The following is a 12290-nucleotide window of genomic DNA, read 5'->3' on the forward strand; positions in this document are numbered from 1 at the left end:
GGTCCGGCGCTACATCCTGCAGGAGGGGGCTAAGCACCCCCTAATGACCCCCCCGTCGTTAGCAGCTCCAGGGTATTTCTTCTTATTTGGGGTCTGCAAGGTGCCCCGACGTGACAGCCAGACCGAAACGGACCCTTCCCCAGGAAACCCCCTTGCTCAGAGCAAAAGCCTTTCCAGGAAATATTTCCAGCAGAAACAAAATGCCTTTTAGCCCTAGAAAAACTTGAAAAACCATTAACTTGATTCTAGTTAATGGGACTAAAAAGAAGTTTGTTGCTCTTGGGGGAAAGAAACTAAGTGCTTTTCAGGAATTTTGTTCATTTGGGGTTTTTTTCCTAGTATTTTCTGCTCCTGGGGGAAAAGAGCTCTGGGACAGGGCTGGCCCGACCCACCACCTCACCCCTCCTCACCCATCGCCCCAGCCGAGCGGTCCTGCGATGCACGCGGGGACACCGTGCCTGTCCTCGGAGCCCCCCCAGTCCCCGCGGGCTCTGAGCCGTCCCCTCCCCGCTGGCCCCAGTCCCACAGAGCTGAGCCAACTTCCTCGCACTTTTATTGACATTTTTTTCCCATTTTAGAGCCAAACGAGCAGTCCCTGGGCCACCCCGGCCACGGCACGCTGGCCGCACACCATTTGCAGCGTGCCGGCACGTGTGCAGGGCCCGTAACGGATGCACGTGTCTCGGTCCTCGCTTCTCGCCAACGAGGGCATGCATTTGGGAAAATCCAGCCAAGAAGATCTTTTTCCCTTGTTTTCAACCTCATGCTGAAATCTCCCGCCCCTCTCCCCGCCCAGCCGGGGCGGCCAGTAGGTCGGGGTCCTACTGGGAGCACTGGGATGTTCGACATCTCTCCTTGTCTCGGCCGCTGGGATTGCCAGCTTGCAAAGCAGGACCCTTCCTGCTCCCACCCCTTTAATCCCCTCCCTCTGGATTTGCCCCGTAATCTGATTATTTCTCTCTATTTCTCCTAGGCCTGAATGAACCCAGTCTCGCCCCGGTGCGACGCCTCGCGCGCCGGCTGAGCCGCGGGGTCTGGGCACTCTGCTCCCGCCGGGGCGGTCCCACGTCCTCGGCTCCACGGCCGCCCCAGCGCAGGGGCGGGAGGGGGCTCGGGTCCCCGGACGCGTGGCTCCGTCCTCGGCCCCTCCGCTCCCTGCAGCCCCTGGCACCCCTGGCAGGACAGACGTGGCGCCGACGTGGCGTGCGTGGCTGCCGGCGGGGAAGGGGGCCACGGTGGGAAGGGGGGGCCACGCCGTCCGTCTACAGGGAGTGTGAGCCGGGGCCGTCGGGGCTCAGGTTCTCCTCGGGGGTGTTGATCCAGCCGGCGTCGGCGGCCGCCCAGCTGCCCGGGAGCGAGCCGGACAGGGGGCTGCCGGAGGCCTCGGAGCCCGGCAGCGAGACGGAGGCCTCCAGGTCGGGCTGGGCAGAGGCTCCCGGACCGTCGCCAAGCCTCAGGTTGAGCTTGGCGATGAGCGGCTTCCCCACGCTCACCGTCCGCCTCTCCTCCACAAAGTCGTCCACGCCCTGGTACTGGTACTGCAGGCACACGGTGAACGCCAGCTCCTGCTGCAGAGCACCGGCAGCGTGGGCGCGAAGCGCGCGGGGACGGCTCACCCCAACGCGCCGTGGCCAGAGCCCTTGGCCAGCCCCAGGGCTCAGCTCGGCCCCTGGTTGCATGGGCAGAGCCCTATCAGACCCTGGCAGAGCCAGCCCTGGGGACAGTGACCAGGCGGTGACAGTGTCACCATCCCCCAGCACAGCACAGCTCTTACCCGCAGTTTCTGCAGACCACAGAGCCGGCTGTAGAGGCAGCAGGAGGGGACATCGAGGCTCCAGGTCGGGGACAGCGGGCTGCCCACCTCCTCCGGGCTCTCCTTGTTGGTGAACTTGAGATCCACGTCCAGCTCCTGCCGCAGACAGTGCCCGGCCGTGAAGGTGACTGCAGGCCCCACGGGGCTCCGTCCGACACCGCATCACCAGGAGCAGGTGCCCAGGGGGTTAGAAACGAGCTCTCACCTCCGGTATGTCCGTGAGCTTGGCCTCACACTTGGAGATGTCCTTTGGGGTGGCCACAATGCGAGTGTAGATGATCATGATGTTGGAGAACTCGGCAGCAAAGCCCAGCTGGACGGTGACCCCGCAGTCAAAGTGGAGGTGCCGGCTTTCCGGCAGGACTGGGGAGACAGCGAGCACGGTGCTGGGACCTTTGGGGATGCTCGGGGATGGGGCCAGTGCTTCGGCCACCGGGAAGCAGCCGCTGCAGTGCCCTGATAGCGAGAGCAGGTCTCCCCGGAGCAGGGCCCCCAGCCTGAAGCTCCTGCCTAGGGGCTGGCAGCTCCCACAGGGGTTGTGCTGGGGTATTTCTCCTTCCTGGAGCAGAGGGGAAGTGCTGGGAGAAAGGTCCTAGGAGGTGCTGCCCATTGCCTTATCCCACCGTCTCTTGGACCTTCCTTTCCAAGACCTCACGGGTTCCAGGTCCACGCGCTGGGACAGGGTGGCCGTGACACTCACCATGGGCCTTGGCCCACTGCAGATTCCTGACGGATGATTCATCCTGGCCCTCAGCCGGTCGGATGGGGTCCGTGAGGGCTCGTCTCTCCGAGAGGTTGCTGCGCAGCTCCAAGGCTTGCCGGCCCCGGGTGATCTCCAGCGTGCCCATGTCTACAGGAGGAGGAGGGGGTTGGAGAGGGCCGTGAGCCTCGCTGGCTGCCCTCCATCTCTCACCACTCACCCTCGGCCACCTTGTCCAGCAGCACTGTGATCTTCTCGTCCTCCAGCAGCCAGCGCTTGAGGAAGCTGACAAAGATGCCGTTGGAGAGCTCACCCTGGCTCAGCTCGTAGGCTTCGGCATCCGCGCAGCTGGGAGAGCAACAAGCAGTGTGAGTTCCATCACTGGGGTCCTCCTGTCCCCAGGATGTTCCGTGATGTTCCTCCAGGAACCAGCCCTTGACCCGGAGCTGTGTCCCCAGCATGAGGCTGGACCCAGACTCAAGCTCCAGAGCCGGACACACCACGTCCAACAGCCATGTCAGGATGAGGTGGGAGCCTCAGCTGGATCCTGGACACTTAGAGCATCTTCAGCCCAAATCCTCGTGCTCCAGAGGACCCTCGCTACCAAATTCCTTTGGGCACCCTCGGCCCAAGCACCACTGTGAGCTTCTGCCTTCCCACTAAGGAACCTGGGGCCAAGACTTTCCCCCACACCTCCCAGCATCAGTGGCGTTGACCGGAAGGGAGCCAATCTGGCCTGGAGCAGTGCTGCTTAACGTGCAGCATGTCCAGGTGCAGGGAAAGGTTTGGTTGGGGTGCTGGGCCCTGTCCCCACTCCAGGCTGTGGACAGACGTGTCCCACCAGCCCCAAAGCAAGGTAGGACCCAAGCAAGGCTGCCTGGACCCAGGCCTGCTGCCTGCGTCCCATGGGGATGGTGGAGACGGGGACCTACGTAGCGTAGCCGAAGACGATGTTGGCTGTGACTTGCAACGCCCCAACCTGCGGGATGACGTCGTCATTGAGGTTCCTGGAAAAGAAAGACTGCTGGGACCCATGAGGTGGGTGGTGGGGCAGCCGGGGGCACCTGCTGCCTCCCTGGATACACCGGAGCAGTCCTGCACCTGGGGAGCCTGCTTGCTGGGAGCTTTATCTGCAGCAAGCCCGTGGGGCATGCTCTAGTTTTCCTGGGAGCCATGTCTCCCCAGCTCCCCCCTTCCAGAGGCTGCAGCTTCCCCAAACCCCCCCTAAGCCAGCCCAGACCCTGGGGCAGGCGCTGAGGACCTAGGGCTGCCCAGCGCCCCACTGCACACACCAGTTTGCCCACGGCAGGGTTTGTCAGTGGTGCCCGTGGCTTTGAGGGACCCACACGAACCCAAGGGGTGCCCACCAGGTGCTTACTGCCTGGATGGGACCCCAGGGTCCCTGCTCTCCTCCCCTGGGCCTCAGCACCCGATGGGGCACCGTATTGGCAGGGGCACCCACATGCCCACAACCTAGGACCTCCCGCCTTGGTGGATTTGCACAGCTCCAGCCAGGACTCGGTCACCTCTTGCGGCACATGTCGAGCAGGAAGATGTTGAGGCCCGTGCGGCGCTGCTGCATGCTCCGCAGCACGCGCTGCACGCACAGGCAGTGGGCCGAGGTGTAGGAGCCAGGCGCGTCGATGGGCACCATGAAGCTGTTGCCGAAATTCTCATAGCCGTGCCCAGCATAGTAAAGCAAACCTGACGGGGGGGGCGAGGACAGGTTTGTTTTTTTTTTTTCCCCTCCTCAGATGTCCCCATTTCTCAGGACTCTGCCTCCTTCCAGGACCTGGCACCCCACAAATCTCAGCAACCCACTCTGTAATGCCAGCCCCACTCCCACCCAGCCGCCCTGGCCCGTTGCGATGGAAGGGTACGCGTTTGCACAGTCTGGGTCTTTCCTCCAGCTTGGGCTGCACTACCCATCCCTGAGCTCCTGCCCTTGCCGTGGTTTGGGCTATTCCTTGTCCAGCTTCCCCCCAAGTCCCCACCAACTGTCCCAGTACCCCCAGGGCTGGAGACACTCTGATGAATGGGGACCCCCCCGCTGTGGGCAGGCAGCAGGGGCACAGACGTGGCAGGAGCCACTGTACCGTAGACGCCCTTGTCGAGGAGGAGCAGGAACTCGTTGACAGCCATCTGCATCTCGGCCTTGCACAGGTCCAGCAGTGAGACCACCTTGAAGTCGAGCTGGCGGAGGAGGCTGCTCAGCGCGTGCACGTCCACCATGGGGGCCTTGAGGTGCTTGTGGTGCAGGTAGTGCATGTTGCCAATCAGCAGGGCCACTTTGTCGGTGGCTGGCAGGACGGGAGAGGGACATGCTGGGGACAGAGTCGGGAACGCTCCCCTGCGCCCCCCACCTACAGAGGTGACACCTTGTTGTGCCTGATGTCCCCATGCCTGAGGTACCCCCGCAGCACCACAGGTCCCTGCCTCTCTGCTGGGGTCTCCCCAGGGTGCTATGCCCAAAGCATTCGATGCCCGAGCCTGGCCAAGCAGAGGAGACCCTGCAGAGTGACGCAGGAGATTGGGGACCAGGACAGTGACAGCCCAGTGTCACCAAACCATTTGGGACAGGTTGTTTCCTGGAAGAACTCTTACCAAACAGCTGGCCAGGGCTACAGCGCTCCGGGGCACCTGAAAAGACAGAAACATGGGTGCCACAGCCCAGAGCACCATGGTCCCCCCGGAGAGCATCCACGTGGGCTCTCCCCGGGGCAAACAGGCAGAAGGCAACCCCTTGGGAGAGCCCCACGGCCTGGGAGCCAGGCAGCATCCGGCCCACCACGGCTTGCACTGTCTCCATCTCCTGATCCACGTGGAGCTGCGCTGTTCCAGGAAGGAGGAGACAAGCAGGGACAGAGCCTGCACGTACCTCCGTCCCCGTCCTGCCAGGAGCCTCCAGAGGTGAAGAGCCGCGGGCCTGTGGCGGTGCAAAGCAGGGGGTTAGGCTGGAGAGAGCTGGCAGATGCACAGGGGCTGGGGGCTCTGATGAGGGCAGTGGGCTGGTGGGGACCTCAGCGTTGCATGGAGACACGCTGGAGCAACTCTTGCCCTGCATCGTGCACAGCGATCATCGTGTCCCTGGATGGGGCTGGAGCCAGCCAATAAATGTGGGGCGCCCAGGAGAGGCCACGGGAAGGCTTTACAGAGGGACAGGGCGAGCACGGCCAGGACACACCATGCTAGGGCGGTGGAACAGGAGGGGATGGAGGTTGTCACCTCTTGGGTGGGGCTGTCATCCCACCTGGGAGACCGCCTCAGCCATAAGCACAGCGCCGAGCCCTCACCGATCTCTACGTCCACCTCCCGGCTCCACACCTCGTGGAAGAGGTTGAACACGCGGCAGGAATAGCTGCCTCTCTCGGCCGTCGTCACCAGCTTCACCTGCCGGGGACAGCGGGGAGCTGGGGCCACCCGCCGCGAGGCACAGCCCGCGGGTGCCAGGCCGGGCACGGGGCCCCAGGGCGGTACCTGGAGCTGGGGTGCCCGCGCGCCCTCCACGGGGCGCCGGTTCCTGAACCACTGGTACTGGGGCGGCGGGTTGCCGATGGCTCTGCACTCCAGGGCCAGCGTGTCCCCTTCGGCCAAGCGGCAGGGCCGCGGCTGCCGCAGGATCTGCAGCCCCACCATGGTCGGGCAGTAGCCGCTGGCTGCAGAGAAGACGAGGCACCAAGTCTGTCACCCAGACAAGGCAGGGCACGCCGGAGCCCTCGTGCTGTGCTGGGGCCCTCCGGCTCGATGCGAGGATGCGCAGCACGTGGGGCAGAGCCTGGGGCCGAACCCTTGCTACGGATCCATCTGGGCTCCAAAGCTCCAGCCCCAGCACCCATGGGTGCTGCGGCATGCCACGCAAGTGCTGGCCATGAGCCAGTTGGCATCAGGAGGACGTGGGACACAGCACAGCCAGGGCTTGTGCATTCGGTTCCTCCATGGGCACCACCACCCCGGCAAGCCCAGCAATCCTCGCATCTGAGCCAGGGCCCAACAGAGTGAGCGATGCCCTGTGGGTACCAGCTTGGGGACAGAGATCTCGGGGCCCACCTGAGCTGGGGCTGCTGCTCTTCTCGACCTGGACGTGGGCCCACCTGGAGAAGACGAAGCTGACCCCACAGTTCACACGGCAGATGTACCAGCCGGGCTGACCTTGCGGGGTGGCCAGGTCAATCACCAGCTCTGGGGCCGTGGCTCCGGGCAGCTAGGAGACAGCAGGGAGACGTCGGGGACTGAGAATTCAGACAGCTCAAGGCAGGTGCTCCATCCCACTCATCTGTCCGCCCTGGTATGAGCTGGTCCAGAGACGACTGGGGTGCCTTTGCCATGGATTGGGCCCAGAAACTCCCGGGGTGCTTGCCCAAAGCCACTGTGTGCCAGGAGCAGGGTCGAGCCTGTCCCGGTGTCTTGCAGCTGCAGTGGGACCTCACCTCCTGCTTCCCGCAGAACCACTGATAGCTGAGCCCCGGTGGGCCGGTCGCCCAGCAGGTCAGAGACACTCGCGTCCCCTCTGTCACCATGTGCGACTCTGGCTGCACCGTGATGCGGATCATGTCTTGGACTGCGGGAGAGGAGAGACCCACCTAGGCTGGCTGAGACCTCCATCCTGCACCATCCCACACCATCCCATCACACCTGGTCCTGTCCTGTCCCATCTCATCCTGCCCCATCCCATCACGTCCTGTCCCAGCCTGCCCCATCCTCTCACACCCTGTCCCATCCCCACCATTTCATCCTATCCTGTCCCATCCCATCACACCCTGTCCCATCCCCATCTCATCCCATCCTGCCTCAGCCCATCCCAACACACCCTGTCCTGTCCCATCCTATCCCATCCCATCTCACCCTGACCCATCCCAACCATCCTATCACACTCCGTCCCACTCCATCCCCATCAAGCCATATCCCATCCTACCACACCCCACTCCATCCCACCCTGGCCAGGGCCCAGCCAGCCAGCACGAGACCATCAGCAGGAAGAGCTGCGCCTCGTCCCTCCCTGCCTGTCTTCTGCTGAGCCCCAATCCTGGGTCCCGCCTCCAGGCCCCATGCGACCCCCCCGGCAGTCCCTACCAGCACCGCTGAGGACCTGGCAGGCCTGCGTGTGCCCCATCTTGTCCAGGCAGCCCAGCAGGTACTTGAGGCTGCAGTCACGCTCGGCCAGCAGCTGCAGGAGACACTGCGTGGGGCTGCCGCGGGGCTCCAGCACCTTCAGCGAGCACATCTCCAGCTCCTCCTCGCTGCAAAGTGGCCCCAGCACTCAGAGCCACAGCCCAGCGCCAAGGCGGCCGGGGCCCACCTGGGCACCTGGGGAGGATGGGGACCCAGCACAGCCTCCCTCCCTGGGGTCCAGCAATGCCCAGAGGACTTGCCACGGCCTCCCACCCCAGGCTGTGGCCACAGTAAGGTGAATAAGGCCACATTCATGGAGAAGGGCTCCCAGAGCTTGCACAGCCCTTGGCTGTTGCGGGGCTGTGCCCCATTACTGCATTTTGTCACCTGGAGCTGGGACAGGTTGGAGCCATCAACCCATCAACAGTGAAGGACAGACCCCTGGACATGCCTCATGCAGGGACAGACCCAGCTGCTGCCCACGGCCCCCACGGCCCTACCTGCACTTGAAGCGCTTCTCAGCCCCAGCCACCTCCGCCAGCTTGCGCCAGCCCCGGCTGGCGTTGTCCAGGAGCTCGCAGAGCCTGGCCACCACGTCCTCGCCCAGGGACCCAATGGGCAGGCTCCAGTCTGCCATCCCGGCCGGGCGCCCCGGTCCCGGCACCACGCGTGGCGTCACCAGCCACCGCCTGCCTGGGGGTGCAGAGGGTGTCAGTCACCAGCGGAGTGACACGACAGGCGCCTGCAACCCTCAGGACATCTCCAGGAGCGTCCCACAGGTGAGGTGGCACGGCAAGGCGTTGCTCTGGCAGGCGGAGCTGGAGCAGCGTCCGTGGGGCTGGGACACGGCGTGGCTCGGGATGAAGAGCCTCAGCAAGACCCAGCACGAGCCCGTCAGCGTCACGTCAGCTCCCAGCAGGACTCGCCATGTCCCGGCCAGCAGCATGGAGGTGCCCAGGCTGGCTGGGATGTTTGCGTGGCTCTCGCGAGTGCGAGGTGCCGAGTGGGGTGGCCGTGCTCCTCCGGAGGGAGCCCAGCGGGGGTTCGGCCCCCCCCCGTCACACTAGGGAGGTGCTGGGAGCAGGGGGAAGCTGGCCGGGCAGCCCTGCTGGGTGCTGCCTGTGGGCAGCCAGCCAGGTATGCCACAAGTTCCCCCTCTGCGCCTGGAGGACGAGGGCCGTGACAGTGGCACGGGGGCCTCCGATCACCCCCAGCATCCTGCAAGGAGCTAGGGCCACATCAGCCAGCCCTGGGCCGGGGCAGCCCCTTGCCCATCGCTTTGGTGGAGGCTCCGGCTGGCTGGAGGCAGCCTAAACCCTGCCAGGGCACCCGGAGGAGCCCGCTGGGGCGGGAGAGGAGAAGGGGAGATGAATCTGAGCCCCAGGGCAGGAGCTGTGCACCATGCAGGCTGCTTGCAGGGGACAGCAAGGAGGACAAGCAGCTAGTGCTGGGGCCAGGACCTGCCTCGGCTCCCCTCAACCCCTCGGCTCCAGCAAAGCAAGCGTGGCACGAACCGCCTTGCCCCTTGCGTAGAAACCCCTGCTCGGCCCCAGGCTGGGGGGAGCACCAGGGACCGGGCTCCTTCCTTCCCCTGGGTCCCTTTCTCCCTCCCCACTGAGACACCCTGGGTGAGAGCGTGTCCCCGGGGCCAGCCCATCCGTGGCAGCAGGGTGACGCTCAACCAGCGCCGGACCAGGGAGCAGCAGGGGCTTGAACACAGGGCAGAGACTTGCTCGTTCTCTGCCCGCCTAGTGCAGCACTGGCGTTGGCGGTGCGGGGAGAGAAAGGGCCCGGGGGCGCTGGAGGATGGCAAGGGGAAGGCAAGCAGCAGCACGGGGACAAAAGGGACAGGGCCTCAAAGGCATCGGGCACTCACCTGCGGACACGGTCTGGCCCGAGCCTCCAGGGCAGATCCCGCCGGAGGAGCCTGCCCGGAGCGGTCAGCTCCGAGCTGCAGCTCGGCGCGCGCCGAGCCCCACGCAAAGGAAACGAAGGTTGAAAGCAAAAGCCCTCCCCACGCCGCACGGCACTTCTGCTTTCCTGAGCCGCTTCCTGTGCCGAGCGTGGGCGCCTGCCGGCTGCTCACCCGGCCTCCCGGCAGCCCCCGGGGAGCCACCCCGAGACCCCCAGGGGCCAGGGCGCGGGGACACTGCTGGGCCCGTGGCTCAGGCTGTGGCTCCAACGCCCCTTCCTCGCTGAGAGAGGACACGGGGGCCCCCTGTGCAGCCTGGGGCTGAGCTCGCGGGCAGGAGACAGCCCAGGGGAGCGGGTGGGCTTTCCCAGGCTGCGGACACCTGGGGACAGAGCAGCAAAGACGCCCTCGCTGCTCTGCATTTGGGGGAGATGTGGCCGGGGACCCTGCTGCAACCACGCAGCCCAGAAAGGGCAAGGTGGGAACCCAGGTGTCTGGCAGCCGCGGCCGTCCGTAACCCCGAGACGTCTCCTTCGCTGCCAAGAAGACACTTCTCTCCGGTGCGATGGAGACGCCTCCCCCACCGGCCCCATTTGGGAGGCTGAGTGGGAGGAGGAAGCGAGAGCAGGGGGTGGGGGCGGAGGCGCTGTGGGCCCTGGGGAGGCCAGCACATGACCCTGGCAGGAGGGACCACGATGCCCCCGTTCCCCCCCCCCCACGTTCGCCTCGCTTGCTGCCCCCGCAGGCACCGCCAGATCCCCATCCTTCCCCCAGGGAGGGAAGCGTCCCTGGGAGCACCAGCTGCCCAGGTCCACAAACCCCCCATTCTCAAGGGGGACACAGCGAAGCCAGCGAGGCGTTCCCCACCGCAAGCCCGCTGCCCTCCTTTGCAGGCCCTTTAAACAGTTCCCCAGGTGTTGCAGCACGCAGAAGACAGAGCTGAGCTGTTTTGGCAGCTTTGGTTCCTCTATGAGCAGAAAATGAAGCTTCTGTTATAGCAACGACAACCAGAATTTGTGGCCTGAGGGTAACCAGCAGCAAGGGGCATCATCAGCTAGCTGCAAATGCCACCAGCAGATCCTCAGAGCAGGACACAGTGCATGTGTTGGGGACAGGCCCTGGGCACGGAGGGGAGGCACACAGTTCACTGGAGAGCCATGCGCACTGAGCTTGCAGGGTGTCTGGGCTCACCAGAGTCTCAGGAAGGGACAGACATCAGCACGAGCACAGATTTATTATCAGTTTTTAGCAAAAATAAAGACCAAAAGCGGGAGAAGGCAGCTCAGCCCAGCGCCATCCACCGCTGACATTCACTGTAGCTCCCAGCGCCCTTGGGGACTGCAGGGCCTGGGCCTACAGCTTCTTGCCCTTCTTCAGCTTGTTGCGGAGCCGTGTGTTGTGCTTCCGCAGGCGCCTCCAATATTCAAGCGACTCAGGGTCCAGCTCCTCCAGCTTCTTGGGGGGCTCCAGGTTGATCTTAAAGAGCCTGGGGGTGAACGAAGAACGTGTCAGGGGATGGAGCAACGGCTGTGCACGATCAGGGTGTCCAGGTCCCTCCTCCACAACCGCAGTGCAGCCTCCTTTCTTCCCCCAAGTCTCAGGGAAGGTCTCTGGGCTGCAGACCAATGCTGGTTTCCTCTTCCCAGAACGGGGAGCAGCTCCCTGTCCCCCCATACACTCCTCTGTGCCTCCAGGCCCAGGCAGGCACCACTCTCCCCAGAAACTCCCTACTTGTGCGGCTGCAGGGCACCAGAGGGGCCAACCCAGGGTGACAGCCTTGTCGGGACAGGCACCCCAGGAAGAACCCACCTATGAGGCCTCCCTAGAGCACCCCGGGGTCTTGCACACACCGGATGCCCCCATGCTAACCCCCCTGCCAGGAGCCCCCACGCCGGGACTGGGAAACCCGCCCCCACCACACCCGGGCCCATCCCCACCCCCAGGCCCTGCTCGGACACGAGGTGCCCCCCGCACTCACGGCCAGGGCGCCGGGCACAACCTACCAGTCGGGATACTCGGAGTCAGGCTTCAGGGCCACCTCCGGCCCGTCCTTGTAGATGTTGACCCCCATGGCGTAGGTGGTGAGCATCACGGGGTCCGTGCACACCTCCGGCCCCTTCAGGTCCTCCTTCGCCACGTTCTTGCCCTTGGACTTCGCAGCTGTGGGGACGAGGGCACGGTCAGGGCAGGGGACACAGGGACGCAAGTGGGGCAGGGGACAAGGACACAGCAGGGCGCAGCAGCAGGGGACAGGGCAGGAAGGGTGCGGGGCAGGGCAAGAGGGACAAAGGAGGGGGCAGAGGATGAAGAACCAGGGTGGGGAAGGGGACAAGGGACATGGGGGCAAGGCCATGGGGCAGGGAATGAGGGACATGGGAGCAAGGCCATGGGACAAGGGACAAGGGACACGGGGCCAAGGCCATGGCGCAGATGAGGGACACGGGGCCAAGGCCTCCGGGCGGGGGGCAGGCGACGAGGCCACGATGGGGGCAAGGACCGAGGGACACGGCGACAAGCCCCGAGGCAGCGGTGAGGGACGCAGCCGGGACAGGGCCCACGGGACGGAGGACGGGGGCCAGGCCACGGGGCGAGAGGCCCCCGCTCCCCGCGCCGCCCCGGCCCCGCTCACCCGGTTTCTTGGCGTAGGCGCGGGCCGGGCCGGGCCCAGCACAGGCGGCGGGGCGCAGCGCCCGCCCCAGCACGCGGGCGGCCATGGCGGCCATGGCGGCGCTGCGCGGGGGCGGGGGCGGGGGCGG

The 12290-nt window shown here is 65.3% G+C and overlaps 2 protein-coding genes across 2 annotated transcripts; both read right to left on the bottom strand.

The window, feature by feature from the left end:
* Positions 1 to 548: 548 nt before the first annotated feature.
* On the bottom strand, positions 549 to 9597 carry LOC112986221 (mucosa-associated lymphoid tissue lymphoma translocation protein 1-like). Its single transcript, XM_026105387.2, has 17 exons — positions 9499 to 9597; positions 8123 to 8315; positions 7584 to 7750; positions 6941 to 7071; positions 6561 to 6714; positions 5991 to 6169; positions 5807 to 5903; positions 5392 to 5439; positions 5118 to 5153; positions 4610 to 4813; positions 4040 to 4217; positions 3446 to 3520; positions 2734 to 2861; positions 2514 to 2663; positions 2019 to 2176; positions 1775 to 1909; positions 549 to 1568 (listed from the first exon to the last, which is right to left on the bottom strand). The coding sequence occupies exons 2-17, from the start codon at positions 8257 to 8259 to the stop codon at positions 1263 to 1265; spliced, it is 2283 nt and encodes a 760-aa protein (XP_025961172.1). The 5' UTR covers positions 8260 to 8315; positions 9499 to 9597; the 3' UTR covers positions 549 to 1262.
* Positions 9598 to 10749: 1152 nt separating this feature from the next.
* MRPL54 (mitochondrial ribosomal protein L54) lies at positions 10750 to 12288 on the bottom strand. The gene is made up of 3 exons (XM_026105405.2): positions 12164 to 12288; positions 11538 to 11694; positions 10750 to 11020 (listed from the first exon to the last, which is right to left on the bottom strand). The coding sequence occupies exons 1-3, from the start codon at positions 12255 to 12257 to the stop codon at positions 10888 to 10890; spliced, it is 384 nt and encodes a 127-aa protein (XP_025961190.2). The 5' UTR covers positions 12258 to 12288; the 3' UTR covers positions 10750 to 10887.
* Positions 12289 to 12290: the final 2 nt, after the last annotated feature.

The sequence above is a fragment of the Dromaius novaehollandiae genome, chromosome 25 (assembly GCF_036370855.1).
Source record: "Dromaius novaehollandiae isolate bDroNov1 chromosome 25, bDroNov1.hap1, whole genome shotgun sequence".
Lineage (NCBI taxonomy): Eukaryota > Metazoa > Chordata > Aves > Casuariiformes > Dromaiidae > Dromaius > Dromaius novaehollandiae.

What these genes read in the sequence shown, in the direction of transcription:
- LOC112986221 (XM_026105387.2), bottom strand. Translation starts at nt 8,259, where the DNA reads ATGGCAGACTGGAGCCTGCCCATTGGGTCCCTGGGCGAGGACGTGGTG. An exon ending in GCAGTGGGCCAAGGCCCATG is followed by an intron (nt 2,177 to 2,513) that starts GTGAGTGTCACG and finishes CTGTCTCCCCAG; the next exon opens with TCCTGCCGGAAAGCCGGCAC. An exon ending in GTGGTCTGCAGAAACTGCGG is followed by an intron (nt 1,569 to 1,774) that starts GTAAGAGCTGTG and finishes GGTGCTCTGCAG; the next exon opens with CAGGAGCTGGCGTTCACCGT.
- MRPL54 (XM_026105405.2), bottom strand. Translation starts at nt 12,257, where the DNA reads ATGGCCGCCATGGCCGCCCGCGTGCTGGGGCGGGCGCTGCGCCCCGCC. An exon ending in CGCCTACGCCAAGAAACCGG is followed by an intron (nt 11,695 to 12,163) that starts GTGAGCGGGGCC and finishes TCGTCCCCACAG; the next exon opens with CTGCGAAGTCCAAGGGCAAG. An exon ending in GACTCCGAGTATCCCGACTG is followed by an intron (nt 11,021 to 11,537) that starts GTAGGTTGTGCC and finishes GTTCACCCCCAG; the next exon opens with GCTCTTTAAGATCAACCTGG.